Here is a 16465-nt window from a genome sequence, read left to right on the forward strand (position 1 = left end):
AAATGAACATGAGCTGACTTGCACCGTGTCCAGCCCAGTGGAAAAGGTGGCCGGCCAGTGGTCAAGCCCAGGTGGGCTAGGCCTAAGCCAATATTTGAGCCCTGGCCTGGCTGGCCTGTAACCCACTCCCACCGTTCATGCATCCATTTTCTGGGAATGACAACTGTGATTCTTTGCAATGAAGAAAAATAGTCTTGTCAAACTAGGAGATCAAATGCCCCAAAGGGCGTAGTGGGATGGGACCTAGGCTGCTAGGCAGTTGGTCTACGTTCAAATCCCATGAGAGTCACTCCTTGCGGAAGCTAAAGTATTGTGACTCCTTGGGGGCAAGGGTTAAGTACATCAGGCAGAGCCAGCGAGGCTAGGCTAGGTCTCTGATCTTGGGGGGCAGTTTCTCCATGTAGATGTCAAAAAAACTAAGAGCTCAAATGGATTGGGCATGTTGTGGTTGATCCAAATTTGAGTTTGAATTCTAATCAGCAGGTTCATGTCCAAATTTAAGTCCACTATACCAAATAAAAGAAAATTGAACCGGATCTGAATTTTATATGGCAATACTAAATCCACTAAAAAGTTGTTAAAACTTGTATTTTACATGTAACCAGCATAAGCGGATCTGATTCCAACAAAAATGTTGATCTGAATCCAAAAAGAGTCCAATCTTGTAAGTGCCAATGCGACTCCAGATGTACTTGGATTGTATTTGGATCCATTTGCGCCCCTATGTCAAACAGTTATTTCTTGGAGCCGGAAATGGGTCGGTTTGGGGATTGGGATCAGTCCACATCCAGACATGTTTGAGGCTTACATTTTTAATGCTTATTTTTCTCGCCGAAACCATATGTATTATAAATAAATAAAAAAAACATGCGTCGAATAGAGGGATACGAATTCAAGTTCGATCGGGCTAGTGTTTGCAAGAACCATATCAGGGTCTGGCCAAGTTCTATATCACGCACCTGTATCCGATTCAGGCATGCATTCATGAGGATTAATTAGCTGGGATATCAATGTATTGGATTTGGTTTGGATATCCAACTGACCTATTACCATTGAGTTGGATTTGGTGAATGACCCCAGATCCAATTAACCCAACTAAATGGATTTAGTCTTACACTTTTGCACCAAAATCTGGATTTAGCACACGTTTGAGCTCAATGCATGTAAAGTGTCTTCGATTAGCTTATCAGATCCAGACGTCATAATAGCATTTCCCATCCTTATCCGAATTCAACTCTGTATCCAATTAGACTAGATCTTATCATGATGGGTCCAGTAATGACTACATCTGAACCAAACCCGACCCACTTCTTATTAGGCAATGGACGCGCGTAATTGCGTAATGTAGAGATCTTTTCTGGAGTTCTCCAGGGCTATTTGTGTCATTTTCTACGCCTGAAAATTCTGTGTTGGCTTTTTATCACCTTGTTTTTTGTTTTCCGGGAAATCTGAAGTTCATGATTTTCCGTGTTTGCTTAATCTGGAAACAGGGACTCCCTCCCTGTTATGGCAAACCGAACATAATCTCACTAAAACCCTTTGAAAAGTTCAAAAATTACTAAATGCTATCACACCAGCCTGAGGAGAACGACGAGACCGTCCTCGTGACGACGGGTCCCATCAGTCACAGGGGCATTATGGTCATCTTCTGTAAGTAGTTTTCCGTCATTTTGGAAACTCGTTGCTGTTTGGGGACTCCAGAGGTGTTTGCGTCTGCATGAATCTTCGTTTTCAGTTCCCGTCTTACAGGGGTATTCTAGTAAAATTACAAGGTCCTGATGCCCACTAGTCCACTATTCGTTCCCCGAATCGGGTCATAACCGAGATTCGGCCGAGTCATGATCAGACTCGGTTTGGCTAAAACCGAGTCATCATCACTGACCCTAGTCTTGCTAACCAGCTGCAATGGATCTAATGATGATGGAAAAGGAAGCCCATATTTCAGCCTTGTTTGCAAGCTACAATGAAATCAATGATAGACAAAAGAAGCAAATATCTAAGAAAGAAATGCAATTAAATTGGTATTTAATTCTTTTATAGACCAACCAAAAAAATAAATGTTTTCTGACTACCGAAAAGCATAAAGTATATATATATATATATATATATATATATATATATATATATATATATATATATATATATATATAGATAGATAGATAGATAGATACTTGTTCGGGGGGTTTAGTTAATTTTGACTACACTTAATTTTACTGCTGCTTAACGAGACCAATAGAGTGAGAAAGCAAAGCAACCGAATGGTAAAGATCATGGCCTTCGGCCTATTCGAGATTTGAGATTTGAGGCCACCACCTAGAGCCTCAAATGAAAAAAATATATAAAGCTTATATTTCACATGTTAAGGGCCTCCCATAAAACATGGCACATGCTGAGCGCCTCCAATAAAAAACATATACAGAGAGAAATATGGGCCTCCAATAAAATAAGCCTAGGCCTCAAATTCTCTTGAGCAGGCCCTGGTAAAGCTAAAGATAAAACTTAAAGCATTCATTCTCCCTAGACAAATAATAGATTGCATCTTGTAAAGATAAAACTTAAAGCATTCCTTCTCCTTCCACAAATAATGGATTGCATCTTATTCAAATAAAAGCATGTTTTAGAGTTGTCCCATTGCACCAATGCACTAATATTTCTTGAGGGGGTTGCACCAATCCACTAATATTTCACGAGTGGGCAAATAAAGCTCATACCTATTAATTTTTTTCAAGACAGTATTGTACAATAAAAGTAGTCTCTCTCTCTCTCTCTCTCTCTCTCTCTCTCTCTCTCTCTCTCTCTGACCGAGAGCGAGAATACCTCTATACTGAGTGGAGAATTAGGGAGGAGATCAAATGAAAACAGAGACTGAAGATTCGATGGTTAGCATTAGGTGATGCCAATACCTCTTTCTTTCATCAAACAGCATCTAAGCGTTATCGTGAGAGCAAAATCCAATTTATATCAATCAAAAGGAAAACTTTCATCGGAGATCAACTGTTGCCGACCATCAGCAATTATTATGCTCAAATTTTTTCACTTCCTGTCAATGAGGGTGGAGACATGGGTACTCTCCACTTTCGCTTTCTGTCGTCTCACCGAGCTCAACAATTGCAGGTACCATTTTCTTTAGAGGAGATCAATTAAGCTGTTAGAAAACTATTTGATTTCAAATCTCTGGGATTGGACGGTTTTCTGGTTGACTTTTACAAATTATACTGGGAGACAATCAGTCGGGACCTTCACGCTCTTTTTGCAGAGTTTCACTAAAACACAAGATTGCTCTTTGATTACCATCGGTTCATGTGCTGGTTCCAAAGAAGGGTGCATTGATGAACATAGCACATTTCAGACCGATCTCAATAATGGGTGCTTTAAGAAGGATCATTACTAAGGTATTGGCAACGAGACTAAAAGGCATTATCTCATCTCTTATTTTTCGTACCCAGCTTGCCCTCATCCCAGCTAGAAGCATCATGCATGGCTACATCATTGCATCTGAGGTGGCGCATTATATGCAGTGTAGTCGAAGGCCTTTTTATATGTTAAAGTTTGATATTTGCAGGGCCTTCGATTCAGTGTCATGGACCTATTTCTTTTGGACTCTAGAAGCTATGCGATTTGGGCAAAGATGGCAACGATGAATCAAAGAGATTATCTCTAAGGATGAAGCAGTGGTAATGGTAAATGGCAAAAGGGGAGAGTCATTTTCGGTGGAGTGCGGACTACGACAAGGGTGCCCCTTATCACCATTGTTTTTTAATATTGTAGTCGAGGGGCTTGTCGTTTTGATGCAGGACTTTTGAACCCCCTTCCCTTCGATGGTTTTTCCGAGCATGTGGTTCAGTTTGCAGATGATATTATCATTTTTGGATATGCTTCTTTACCACAGATGATCATGATGCTTCTCATTCTAAAGATTTTTCTCTGGGTTGCACATCAATGAAAGGAAAAGTTTCATCTATCTATTCAATGTTGATAGAGACTCTCGAGCAGGAGCATCTACGATTTTTTGTTGTTCGATGGAGGAGTTTTCGACCACCTACCTGAGGTTGCCGTTACAAGTAACTCAGTCGTGTGCCCCGGCGTGGACAAAAGTTATTGAAACAATTCATCATCGATTAAGCTCTTGGAGGGCCAGATATATGTTCATAGTAGGTTGGGTTACAATGATAAAGTATGTACTTTCCTCGTCTTCTTATTTCTTAACGATGTTGCAGATGCCTTCTTCGGTTGTCAAAGAGATCAATAAGATTTTAAAAAGCTTCTTATGGAACGGATGTCTTGGCGGCAAGAAGAAGCGCCTAATTGCATGGTCATTGATAACACAACCTGCGCAACGAGAAAGCTTGGGCATTTCGAACCTTAAGCTCGGAAATATGGCCAATATTCTCAAATGGTGGGCTGATTTGGAGTCATCCTCGGATCCCTAGGCTATTTTTCTTAGATGCAAATATCACCTTCATCAAGGTGATTTAATCGATTGTCTGAATATGATGCGCATGCTGAGTTTTCATTTATGGAAAGCATGGAAGTGGGTCCTCACGCAGTGCAGACATTTCGGGGGGGGCTTCACCAGATTTCTTTGAATGGGCAAGGAACACATCCGACGCAGTTACCATCGCTATGGTTTATGGATCGCTGCATCCTCCTGGAGACGATTGGTTTCTAAGGGATCAACTGTGGGGAAATGGCCCCACTCCACGATCTAGGATCTTGGCATGGCTTATATTTCATGATCGTGTACAAACCCAACTCAACCTGAAATGGTGGAGCTTTCAATTGAACAGTAAATGCATGTTGTGTGGGTCGCAAGAAGAATTCAAGGAGCACCTCTTTTAGTATTGCCCCATCACGCAAGAAATTTTTCAGGCTACGTGGATGGTACCTGAGGCGCAAGTCAAAAATGACTCTATTTTCAAAGATCTCATTTGGGGTCCCCTACAAATAAGGCGTAGCAAAAAATGGAGATTCATCTGGAGAACATGGTTATTTACCTTGTGGTGGGTGATTTGAACTACCCGTAACGCCGTGATTTATAGGGGTGGGTGTGTAGTCTTGACGACGTTGGTGCACCATATCAACTTTGATGTCTTTGTTGCCATTTGCATTTGGTGAAGGAATGGGGGTTGCATGGTTTGCTGGTTGCCATTGTTTAAGCTTAACTCATTCTGTTTTTATTTTTCTATGCTTTGTTTCTCCATCTGACCCTAGGTCCAAGGTGTTTTCTGTTATTGGAACTCTCCCTCTCTCTCTATCTATATATATATATATACTTTTTCAGTCTGCAAAATTTCACAATTTCCAAACACAAAAGAGAGACAGATTGTTGGCTGACACTGACAGAGCAACCATCATTACTGTTTCGTTCTACTCACTGTCCTGCAATTAATTTTGGTTTGATTTCTGGTCTCTGGAAAGAGAAGTAGAAGAGGGTTATATGGGTTTCTGTTCCAAGGGATTCTAATCCTACGCATGATTTGCTGAGCTTGGCTCCCCTCCATCCCTTCCCTTTTTTAGTTGTGAGCGTAGGCTTTAGGGATGCTGTTACCTTTTTCCATGCCTGTTTTAGGCAGTCATGATTCAGTCTCTCATGGATGGTTTCATCCAAAGATTTGAAAAGATACATCAAGATATAGTAGTCCCTGCAGGCCCCCTCCCTACTCTTGGAACCCTACTTTCTTCCTTGTCATTCTTGCCTTTACAAAGAACCTTTTCCAATCACAGAAACACCCAAGACAGGCATCTGATCATGGCCACAAGATGTGAAGATTTACCATCACGCCTTGTGGTAGTGACAGAAGGGGCCTTTTGGTCGGAAATAAATGAAAGATGTAGTGTGAGACTGTGTTTCTTTCCTGATGTGCTGTGGTTGCAGTTATGGAAGTGGCAGGTCTACACACAGACAATCACAAAAGGATTGCAAACGTGTCAGATCTGGGCTAAACAGGTACACGTTCCTACTTGCCATGGATGGAACTAGTTTTTTATCTGGATCCAACTCAGAACACATGGTAGAGTTCTGGATCTAGATGTGATCCAACACTCTTTAACACCGGAATCAACAATGGAACAGGACAACCATATGGAGTTTTCTGTAAAATATATGAAACGGTTTGCAAACCTGAGACCCACTCGGTTATGATAGTGCGACCTAACCATCCAGCTATCCTAGTTATTATCCAAGTTCTTGTGGTAATATATCCACAGAAAATGAGTACTAATTATTTTGATTTTCATATGAAAAGGTAAAACTTGGTGGGTTAGATCCACTCCCTAACATATTCAATCATATCCCTTTGCCTGATTCCGACCCAGATCTAATACCTGAGCACATTTGTTGTGAATACAATCACTACATGAATCTGATAAAATGGGTTGGATCTGGATAAAACCTAGGGTGTAAATGAAAGTATCCCCAACTGTCATGTGCAACATCCGTGCCATCAAGTTATAACCTGAGAAAAGGGATCATCACCGTATGCTTCTCATGATGTAAACGGTTTGGATTTGGGTTGGATGTAATTAACACATGATCCAACTAATCAAATATTGGCTAATCGGAGAAGGATTTAGATTCGGATTCAAATGGAGAAAAGGCAATACTGAATCTGATTAAATGCATGCAATCGGATTCAGACACCCATCGGAATCAAATGCACATTGATTCAGTTAAAAAATCCTCAACGGAAACTGGATTATTATTATTCGGATTTGGTTTTCTTTATGGAATCCTACTCATCGAACAATATTCGACCCATTGACATCACAACTTCTATAAAACTAAAGTCACGCAGACCCAAGAACACAATCAGCTTTTGAAGGGCCCACATTGCCTGGCCAACTGAAGCAACCAAAAATTTGCTCATTGGTTTCCATCTCCAAACACTTTCTTTTCTTTTGTTGAAAGGAATCCATCTCCAAACACTTGGAAAAGGAAAACTTTTGTGAGACAAGAAAGCCAAAAGACAGACATTTCCAATACAAGTCAACTTTGAACCAGTGCAGTTAGCAAGGCCCCAGTTCAAAATACAAACTGAGCGTAGACCTTGGTTTGGGAACCCCAAAGGGAAAAGCGCCTATTGATGCTAACAATTGACTATGGAGCCCTGAGGCTGAGGGCCTTTTTCGGCGGTAAAGAAAAGAACCTGGTCCCCGTTAGGTGCGTCTCCTTTTAGGTTGCCTTCACTATTGGTTTTGTTTTTTTACTAATTTTTAACTAGCAAGCTAGGGCTTGTGCAGACCCTTAAATCTGGGGCCCTATGTTGTTGAAACCGTCTATCATGAATTTGTACCTTGGCCAAGTTGGGTACAGTCCCCTTATAGATCAACTCCAGAGATCCATGAAATTCACTTTAAAATCAATTCTACTTGTGTATTCTATGGTCTGAAAATATAACAGCAGGAGAAAACTTCAATAACAGGAATTCGAAAAGCATGTATCGCAGATTTTACATACAAACGACAAAGAAGCTTGTTTATGTCCTGTCCATTTATTTCACACTGAATAATTGGAATAACTGCACACAAATAGCACTGTATAGAATTTGAAGTCATTATGCATCTCAAAAAACTATAAATTAATATAATTAAGCAATATAAAACACCTTCCATAATACAAATGATATAATAGACAAAAAAGGGATAAGTTAGCAAAAAACTCATCTTAAACACTTGTTTAACTGATTTTAAGGAGGCATACAATAACATATTTGCTGCACTTGGTTAACTCCTTGAGAGAATGCAGAACAAATTTGTCTGAATCTTTCACTACCTGTTTGAATGGACAAGAAAAAAGATTCAGTAAGGTACTGAACGTGACCTCCAGGACAGGAACTAGTAACACTGAAGGAAATTTGTTTGATGCAATTTCATATGGTGGAGGTGAGCATGTAGAAGTTGGATTAGTAAGAGTTGGAAAATGAAAATAGACAGCCAATTCAATCCTAGTCTACTTTCTGCTTGTTTTAGAGTTAGTAGGAAACCTGAACATTTATGCAAGTCAGAAGCAGCCGTACTGAAAATCCACAAGCTGCACCAAGTTGATTGTTCCAAACATAGTTAGAAGCAAAATAATATTAGCTGTTTTCTGTGCAAGGGTTGTCCCTGCATATCCTAGTACCACTAAGAATGTAGCCACCAAATGCACTCATCTGCATAGCAGGGTGTGTCCTTGATGGCAGAACCTGCAAGAAAAAGGATAGGGAGATTACTGAAGGAATCCAAAAAGAATGCGAAGAACCAACTTACACAAACTAATAGCAAAAATTAAAAACATTCTGGGAATTTTCAAGAAAGCACACCTGGTATTCACGTAGCCAAGGTTCAGAAATTTGCAAACCAACAGCCATCTTTTCAGAAAGCATATTGCGCATGCATGCTGCAAGAGGCTGCAACACAAAAAAAAAAAAGTCTAGTTGACCAATAAATAAAACCAAAGTAACAGATTAATTACACACTACAACAAATGTTATAACAAAAAAAGAATGTTCATTTAGAAGACTATTATAACAAAAATTAATATTCATTTAGAAGACTAAGTACCCAACCGGAAAGAGAACATGTACTGTCGAAACCAACACACCACATTTTTAGGACTAGAAAACCAGAAAAAAGAGAATGCAAACAAACAAGAAGATTCACTGAATGTGAAAGAATCATTTTCTAATTAAATAATTAAATGCAAAAGTTGGAATGAGAACTGCTGTGAACATACAGGTTATGAACCAGAGTTACCGGAAGCACCTAGGTAAGTGGGGAAGCGCGGAACGTCGCGCTTCCGAAACGCGAGGGGAAGCACCCTTTTTAAATGAGAAGCGCGCTTCCCACCATGCTTCCCCCATTTTTCAATTTTTTTTGTATTTTATTTTTATTTTTTTCGCTTCCCCCTCGCTTCCTAGGTCGCTTCCGAGATGATTCCCGATTCACTCCTAAGTGGTCCCACGCTTCCTGAAATTTTGAAAGTATCTCGCTTCCCGCTCCCGCTTCCCGTATCGCTTCCCACTCCCGTTTCCTCAACTGGCAACCATGTTATGAACGCAGCATAAACATAGTGATAGTGTCAGATGAAAACGACAAAGAGAAACACAAAAAGTAGGTAACGAAAAACTAGTGTACAGGTTCTGAAACAGCAATACACCTATAGGATTGGACCCGGGTTGCATCTAGGTTCCTCAACTTGCATTCAACCTGCAGAAACCTTATCAGAGATGGGTAGGGGCAACAGTATGGTCATCTAGAACCCAATCTGTTGTTTAACCTGTATCTAACCTAATGAGGTCCATTTTCAATAGGTTGTTTAATCTCTTAAAACAGGCTAAACTTGGGGTTGCATCCAGATATAGGTCATGAACTTTGACCAAGCCTTACTCAGCTATATCCAACCAAACATCCTTATCCGTTACATCTAGTCCATTTGAGTGCAGTTTATCATGCTGGAATACAATGACTTGATCTACACCTAACTGAATCTTAAAAAAGCAATGCAATCAAGTTACTTATATGATCTTTGAGCAAATACAGTAAAGATGATCTCACTGGGTTCTCCATGCAGGAAGCAGCATATTGATCTTCCATTGTATTAAGAGACTAATTAGGGGAGTTTAGAATGATATTACAACAGTGCTGTTAATGAGTGACATTCTACAAAGTTACCTTTTCACATGATAAATCTAACATATGCTTCTCTCCATGAGCAAATTGTGCAACAACCCTATACCGGGCCTTCTTTTCCAAGGTCTTGCATAGTGAGGAACCATTAGGGGGATCCAGAGCAATAGGTCACATTACTATGAAAATGACCATTATAGATTAGGCTATCTGTATTTTGGGGCAAGATGCTGGTTGTTCTAATTGACAGAAAGGACAGGGTGGAGGAGTCTTGGAATGGTAAGCATGCTACAGGATAGCCCCCACACTTCAAACTCAAGATCCTCGCTACAATACTACGACTATTGATCCACAAGCACTGGGCTTCTGTCTTGGTAGCTAGTGTAACAAAAGCAGTTCATCCATGTCAATATGCAGTTGGCTGTTTTTTTGGGTTAGTGAGCCTGAATTCCAAGGGCCACCTTGTCATCAAATGTTTGGGTCAGTGACTCAGTATGCCTAGTAAGTTACTTGTGGAAAGGTAGATCAATCCATTCAATACAAGTAGGGCCATTGTTATGTCTTATATATGCAAGAATATTCAAAAAGTTTCATAGTTTCTTCAAGGAGTCTTACACAAGCTGAGCTACTGGCAACCCACTCGTACTTGAATCGAGCTCAAGAAACAAGCATGACAAATTGAGCTGAACCCTGCTTCACAGATCATATATCCAAACAGGCTGTGCTCAAGCAAACTAGTGCTCAGCTCGAGCTCATCCAGTTAAGGAGGCTTGTTTTTTTATTGCAGAAATTAACAATTCAAGTGTTGCCTTTTGCTTCTCAGAAAATTTAGAGAAAACAATTTTTTTATTAATTATTCATGCTCGCTCCAGCCCAGTTGCACCTCCAGCAAAGGTGGAGCATTCCAAGAGCTTTTGCCTATCCTGATATAGAACAATAAAGGCTCATCACAGCAGTTCAGCTTCTTTTCAGGTCTAGTATCTTTGCAAGGATGGCTGAATAGGAGCCAGAAATAGAATGCAAGTAGCGAATTGGCTCTGCAGCAAGGTAAAAATACAGTATTACAAGGCATAATGTGTTTAAAAAACTTGCTGGTTGACACGTCAGAGTTGACTCATATTGTCACTTTACTAGGCCATAACCCCATGAATTGACTAAAAAGCTGACCACTCGGCTTTAGTCAAGCCATAACTTGGCCAAGTCATGGATTAACTTGGTACATACATACATATATATATATAGGATTTTGAAAACCTCCGCAATGGAAAACCCTTCCAAACCTACCAAATGGACGTTTTATTAGATTTTTGTTGTTTTTTTTCAAAATTCCAACCATATAGATGTGATCTATATGCTTGTTTTTAGAGGAATCAGTTCTTGGACCATTTGATTCCGATGCATGGATAGGTTTTTATAAGTTCCAAAAATCAGCGGCATACAATTTTCATAAATTTTAGAGGCTCTCAATACCATTTTTTTATCCAAAATTCATGATCGAAGTGTCTATTTCTAGTAAATCAATCATGCTGAACACATCTGTATGGTCAGAATTTTGAAAAAAACACCAAAAAAATTCATTTGGTAGGTTTGGGACCGTTTTCATTGGGGAGGTTTTCACACACACACACACACACACACACACACACACACATATATATATATATATATATATATATATATATATATATATATATAAAATCTGCTTACCCTCATTTGAGGGTACCATGAGTGAATGTGCATCCCGCTCAATTCTTTTTCCGCTGAAAAAAAAAGGCTTTAGCGGCGGTTGCAACCGCAGCTAAAGAGTCTTTTAGTCTTTAGCGGCAATCAACAACCGCAGCTAAAAATCATTTTCGCGACTTTTGAGCATGTGACTGTCAGATTGCACACAATCTGACGGTCATGTGTGGTCCATTTTTGGTAGGCTCTTTTTGTGGTAGGCAGCTACCACCTACTATATATATAATGTTAATATATTTATTTATTTATATAGTTACCAGGTTGACCCACGTCACCAACCCAAGCCCCAAAGCAAGCCTTAGGTCACTGTATGTTTGAACCATGGGCTTCTCATTGCCAGGTAAGTAAGGTAGCTATCTAATGTGATAGTAGGAGAAGTGTCTTAAAATGACCATTGGTTTGGGGTCCTGCTGGAAGCTTAGTGCCCACACAGACCTTTATATCACCAAATATCCACGAAACTATCTTGCCACAGACAAATGCAATTATCCTATTACGTTGTCTTGCAGGTGCATGCCTAGAATGCTCTTCGTCCATAGAAATGGTGAAACATTCAATTAGAAGAATCCGATATTTTCCACTGCCAAGAAAGAGGAAACCTATGAAAAGGAAAGCAAGATGACAAAAAAGAATGATGCATGTACAAACCCCTGCATGTATGCATGCTTTATGCTGATAAAGAAAATGACTAGATTCTTAACCTCTCAAATGACATAAACAAATAAAATATAGTCCCTTGGTCCCTTTACTTTTCTCCTTTTGCTCTTCAGGTATCCCCAAAATAGGATCTTAATATCTTATCCATAGCCATGCATGCCCATAGTAGTGTCATACATTTTTTATGCAACGGTTGCATTGTGAAGGCATGAAGCAGTCATGGATAATTATGGGTTTGAAATCCTTATAAGCAAATTTAATTTCTTTTACTCCAAAACGATTCAATTCAACAAAAAAGAGTAACAACCCCCAGCAGTGGATATTGTATGATTCAATTCAATATTACATTCATTTCGATTTGAATGTGCTGGAGCTCCTTGGATTAGATTTTTCTCCCTTATTTTTTCTTTGCTGGATGAACTGCATTTCTGATTTTGACCCAAGCATTTATAAATTATATTCCTATCCAAAAACTGAATGCTATTAGATCAATGACAAAGATATTGTTCACAAAGATATGCACTTTTCTAAATAAAACAAAAGATTTGAATCATGCAACAGGAGAAAATTTTCCCATTTCTTAGCTGAAAAGATAGGTGCTTTAAACAGGGATGAAGTGGAACAGAAATTGACCGAACTGCAGGGTCATGGAAACACTTCTTTATTCCACAAGGATTGCTTAGAATTTGAAAACAAAAACCTTTGAATCCATTACAACACTTCTGCAAGAAGTTCCTGAGAAATTCAATTTTAAGGGATTTTCACTTCTTATGCACCTTTGAAATTAACACCAACTGCCGTAGCAAATTGCTTAACAATAAAAAGGAGAGGACTTGGCCAAACAAATACTACATAAATATTTTTGAGAGAAACAACCTTTTTTAAAATTCTACTGAGAAAAATTCTTGAACATGTGTGAGCTTCGAGTGTGCATGTGAGCCAGTATATGTAATTTTTCCAAGCGGATGAAAATGTGCTCCCCGACCACTTGTGTTATGTGGAGATTAATGTATGCAGTTGTGTCGTGCTATGTGACACATTATAGTCTCTTTTTCTCTTTCCATTATAAAATGCAATGCAAAACATAGACATAAATACAGAAAACACATAGCAATAGATGGATTTATCTATCATGAAAATGAAATGCACCTGAAGGTACTGATGATAGATGGCAAAGGGTGCTGAGTAAGATAAAAGTGGAAGCAGTTCTTGAACTATATTCCATGGATCTAGCTCAGGCACAGCGACTATCAAACTGTAAAATAAGTTGTGATTTAGAAAACTTGAAATAATAAGCACTTAATTTCAACAAATTGACTGCCTTTACCTTGTGAAACCATTCTGTTTCCACAAGTTTATATAATCTGGTGATGCACGCGTTCCATATTTAGCTCCATTTGGAATTTTTGGTTTCATAGAATCATTACTTTCACATGTTTCATCTGACAAAACTGTAGGACATGGATATAAATTTAAATTAACTGACTTCTCTTCAGCAGATTCAGCAATGATTCCAATGTCACTGGCTGATTGCAAAAATGAGGTAGGGGAGCTGTCTTCATCAACCATAGGATCATGAGGCGTAGATGATGAACCATTAGATGCTACTGTAACACTGTTGTCAATATCTGACATATTCTTTAATGGTGTGAGATCCGATGCTGATCTGCAATTCTGGGAGTTGTCTTGAGCTAGACAAAGATCAGACACAGCAATACAGAAAATCCTGCATTGCCATTTTTTCCCTTTACTCAGACATTGGAAAGAGAAACTTAAATATTCAAAAGTTGATACAAAGGTGATCAGATATTATATATTAGACATAAAAGAAGAACCACTGTTTATAACTGACTGTTTACTTGATTCTCTGGTGGCCTGAAAATTTAATGATGTTCTAGACATCTCAGGAGTCTGTGTTTATCTGTTATGATTTTTTTTTCATGCTACTCTTTGTTCCTGGCAAAATCGCAAAATTTCACTAAATATCATGATATAGAACACCTAAATATCAAGATTCTGCGACTTGTCTGGGCTGTTTTATGCTTAATTGGTTCTTTTCTTCACTTTCAGATTGTTGTCCTCCTAACAACCTCCTCCGTGCTATTTTGAGCTTTTGTCATTGCACCTTTACCCTTGTTCTTCAGTTTTTTTATGGTTTATGTAAAAAATCTGATTGCAGACTGATTGACATCATTAAATTTCTATTGATGTTAGAGTGGCTATTTGAAAATTTAAGGCAGGTCCTGCTATGTTCAATTTAAGTTGGATTCCTGGTGGCTCATCTAATCATTATTCGTTTAACTTTCCTAGCATTAACCCCTGCTCTCTCTTTCAATCTGGTCTCTGTGTATTTGACTGTTTCTTCTTTTATTTGTTACCCCTTTTTGGATTTTTAGTACTGCTTCACTGGGCCTGCTGTCCCTATAACAATCTATTCTTCAAAACCACAACTCTGTCTCTTCCAAAACTTAGATTTCTTATTGTCACTACTTAGCAGTTGCAATCTTTGCAGTTGATGCTGTGTGTGTTAAAATGTACATATATATACTTCTTGTAATACCCTATAAGGGTAAAATTGTCATTTCCAATTTTACGCATATTCCCCTTGGAATATGTATGTAATTTTTCTTATATTTTTTTTTCTTTTTTTCCTTTTTACTTTTTTGCTTTTTGAGCCATTGGGGGGGCCACCATATAGATGTTGAGCCCCTCCAACGGTCAACGGTCACAATTGTGACCGTTGGAGGGGCTCCAACGTCTATATGGAGCCCCTCAAGGTCTCCTTTTAGTGTGTTATAAATAGGGGTGAACCCCCTTGTATTTCTTAAGCTTTGAGTCAAAGCTCTCTCACTTCTTTAATAAAGATTCATATTTTTTATGCTTTTGTGCATTTGGGTTCTCTTGAATGTGTTGTGCCTTTGTGCACATTTGTTCCAAGTGTTCTTATTGTGCTTTTGTGCACATGTTTCTCATTAAGAACAAAGTGTTCTTATGTATGTTGTCTCTTTGAAGACATTTTCACATGGTATTAGAGCAAGGTCTCTAAGAAGAAAAGCTTGTGTATCATGTCATCACGGTGGTCGCCTTGAAAGTCGTGCCCACACTGCATTCTTGTGTTTTCGTGTGAAGAGCTCTTGCAATTCGCATCTAGTGAAGACACGCTACAACAAGCATAAAGAAGACCCGTTGTGATAAGTGCTCCATTTATTTAAAGCTTCTCTTGTCTCTCACAAAAAGTGTCCCAGATGGCCGAAAAAAAACTCTCATTTTTCTCTTGGCTTCAAGCTTAATAGCTCAAATTATCATGTTTGGGCCGAAAATATGGAAGCTCACATCAAGGGTAAGGGATTTTGGGGTTACATCCAAAGTACAATTTCGGAACCCGAGCCAAAAATTACTATAGTTAAAAAGGAGAGATAAAGGTTCTTGATGGAGAGGAGAGAGCAAAAGCATTTGAGGAATACAATAAAAAGTATGAAGAATCGAAGATGAAAAACTACAAGATTCTCTCATAGATTTTTTCCTCGGTTGAGACTAGAATTAATGCAAATATCTTGAAATTCAAGAAGGCGTCTCAAGTATGAGAATATCTTGAGAGGATGTATACCTCAAAGGATTTGTCCCACAAATAATATCTTCAAAAAAGGGCTTTGACCCTTCAACAAGGCAAATTAACTATTAGAGAGTATTTCGCCGAACTATCCTCTATTTGGGATGAGTTTGCTATGCTTACACCAAAATGGAGTGGAGAAATCATTGAGCTTCGAAACAAGCAATTGGAAGAAGATTGGTTTTTTAATTTCTTGAACGGGCTTAAACCCGAATTCGAACAAATAAGATCTTTTCTTCTATCATCTTTCACTTCTCCATCACTTGAAGATGTTCTTACCAAACTAAGTGGAGAAGAAACTCGCATGGGATTGAGAAAGATCAATCCAAGTGTTCTTGTGATGCCTTCAAACAAAGAAGAAAATGAAGGAACATATGTCGTTTCTAGATCGGGGAATAACTTGAAAACATACAAAACCCCTCATTTCAAAAATCAATGAGCGAGAGAAAATGGTGGCCAAAATGGAAGAGATTATAGCAAAATTATGTCATTTTTGCAAAGAACCGGGACACATTAAACTGGTGTGTCTAAAATAGAAAAAGATGGTGGTTATGTCAACCACATATGGAAGAGGAGCCATCTACTTTCACCAATTGAGCTCTATCTCTAAGTCAAATCATGGAAGCTCTTTAACCATTTCTCAACGGATCAACTTATGGGGCCATCATGTCAACTTTCTCCCCTCCCGGTAAGACTTTTTGGATTTTGGATTCGGGTGCCTCCTTTCATATGACTCCAAATTCTTTCTCTCTTTCCGAATATTCATAAAATGTATCTTCATCTTTTGTTTCAACTGCGGATGACACTTCTCTTGAAATCAAAGGGATTGAAAATTTTGAAACTCAAGGATTT

The 16465-nt window shown here is 38.8% G+C and overlaps 1 protein-coding gene across 1 annotated transcript in view; it reads right to left on the reverse strand.

Annotated features, from left to right (window-relative positions):
• Positions 1-7556: 7556 nt before the first annotated feature.
• LOC149819089 (uncharacterized) overlaps positions 7557-16465 on the reverse strand; it is a 39438-nt gene continuing 30529 nt past the window's right edge. The window contains exons 9-13 of the mRNA XM_089984608.1: positions 13331-13729; positions 13153-13258; positions 8301-8387; positions 7983-8183; positions 7557-7771 (exon numbers count right to left, since the gene is read on the reverse strand). Of these exons, the coding sequence (XP_089840734.1) occupies positions 8076-8183; positions 8301-8387; positions 13153-13258; positions 13331-13729 (700 nt within the window). The 3' untranslated portion in view covers positions 7557-7771; positions 7983-8075. The remainder of the gene's footprint in view (positions 7772-7982; positions 8184-8300; positions 8388-13152; positions 13259-13330; positions 13730-16465) is intronic.

Source organism: Nuphar pumila, chromosome 13, assembly GCF_984573655.1.
Source record: "Nuphar pumila chromosome 13, dmNupPumi1.hap1.1, whole genome shotgun sequence".
In the NCBI taxonomy this organism is placed as follows: Eukaryota; Viridiplantae; Streptophyta; class Magnoliopsida; order Nymphaeales; family Nymphaeaceae; genus Nuphar; species Nuphar pumila.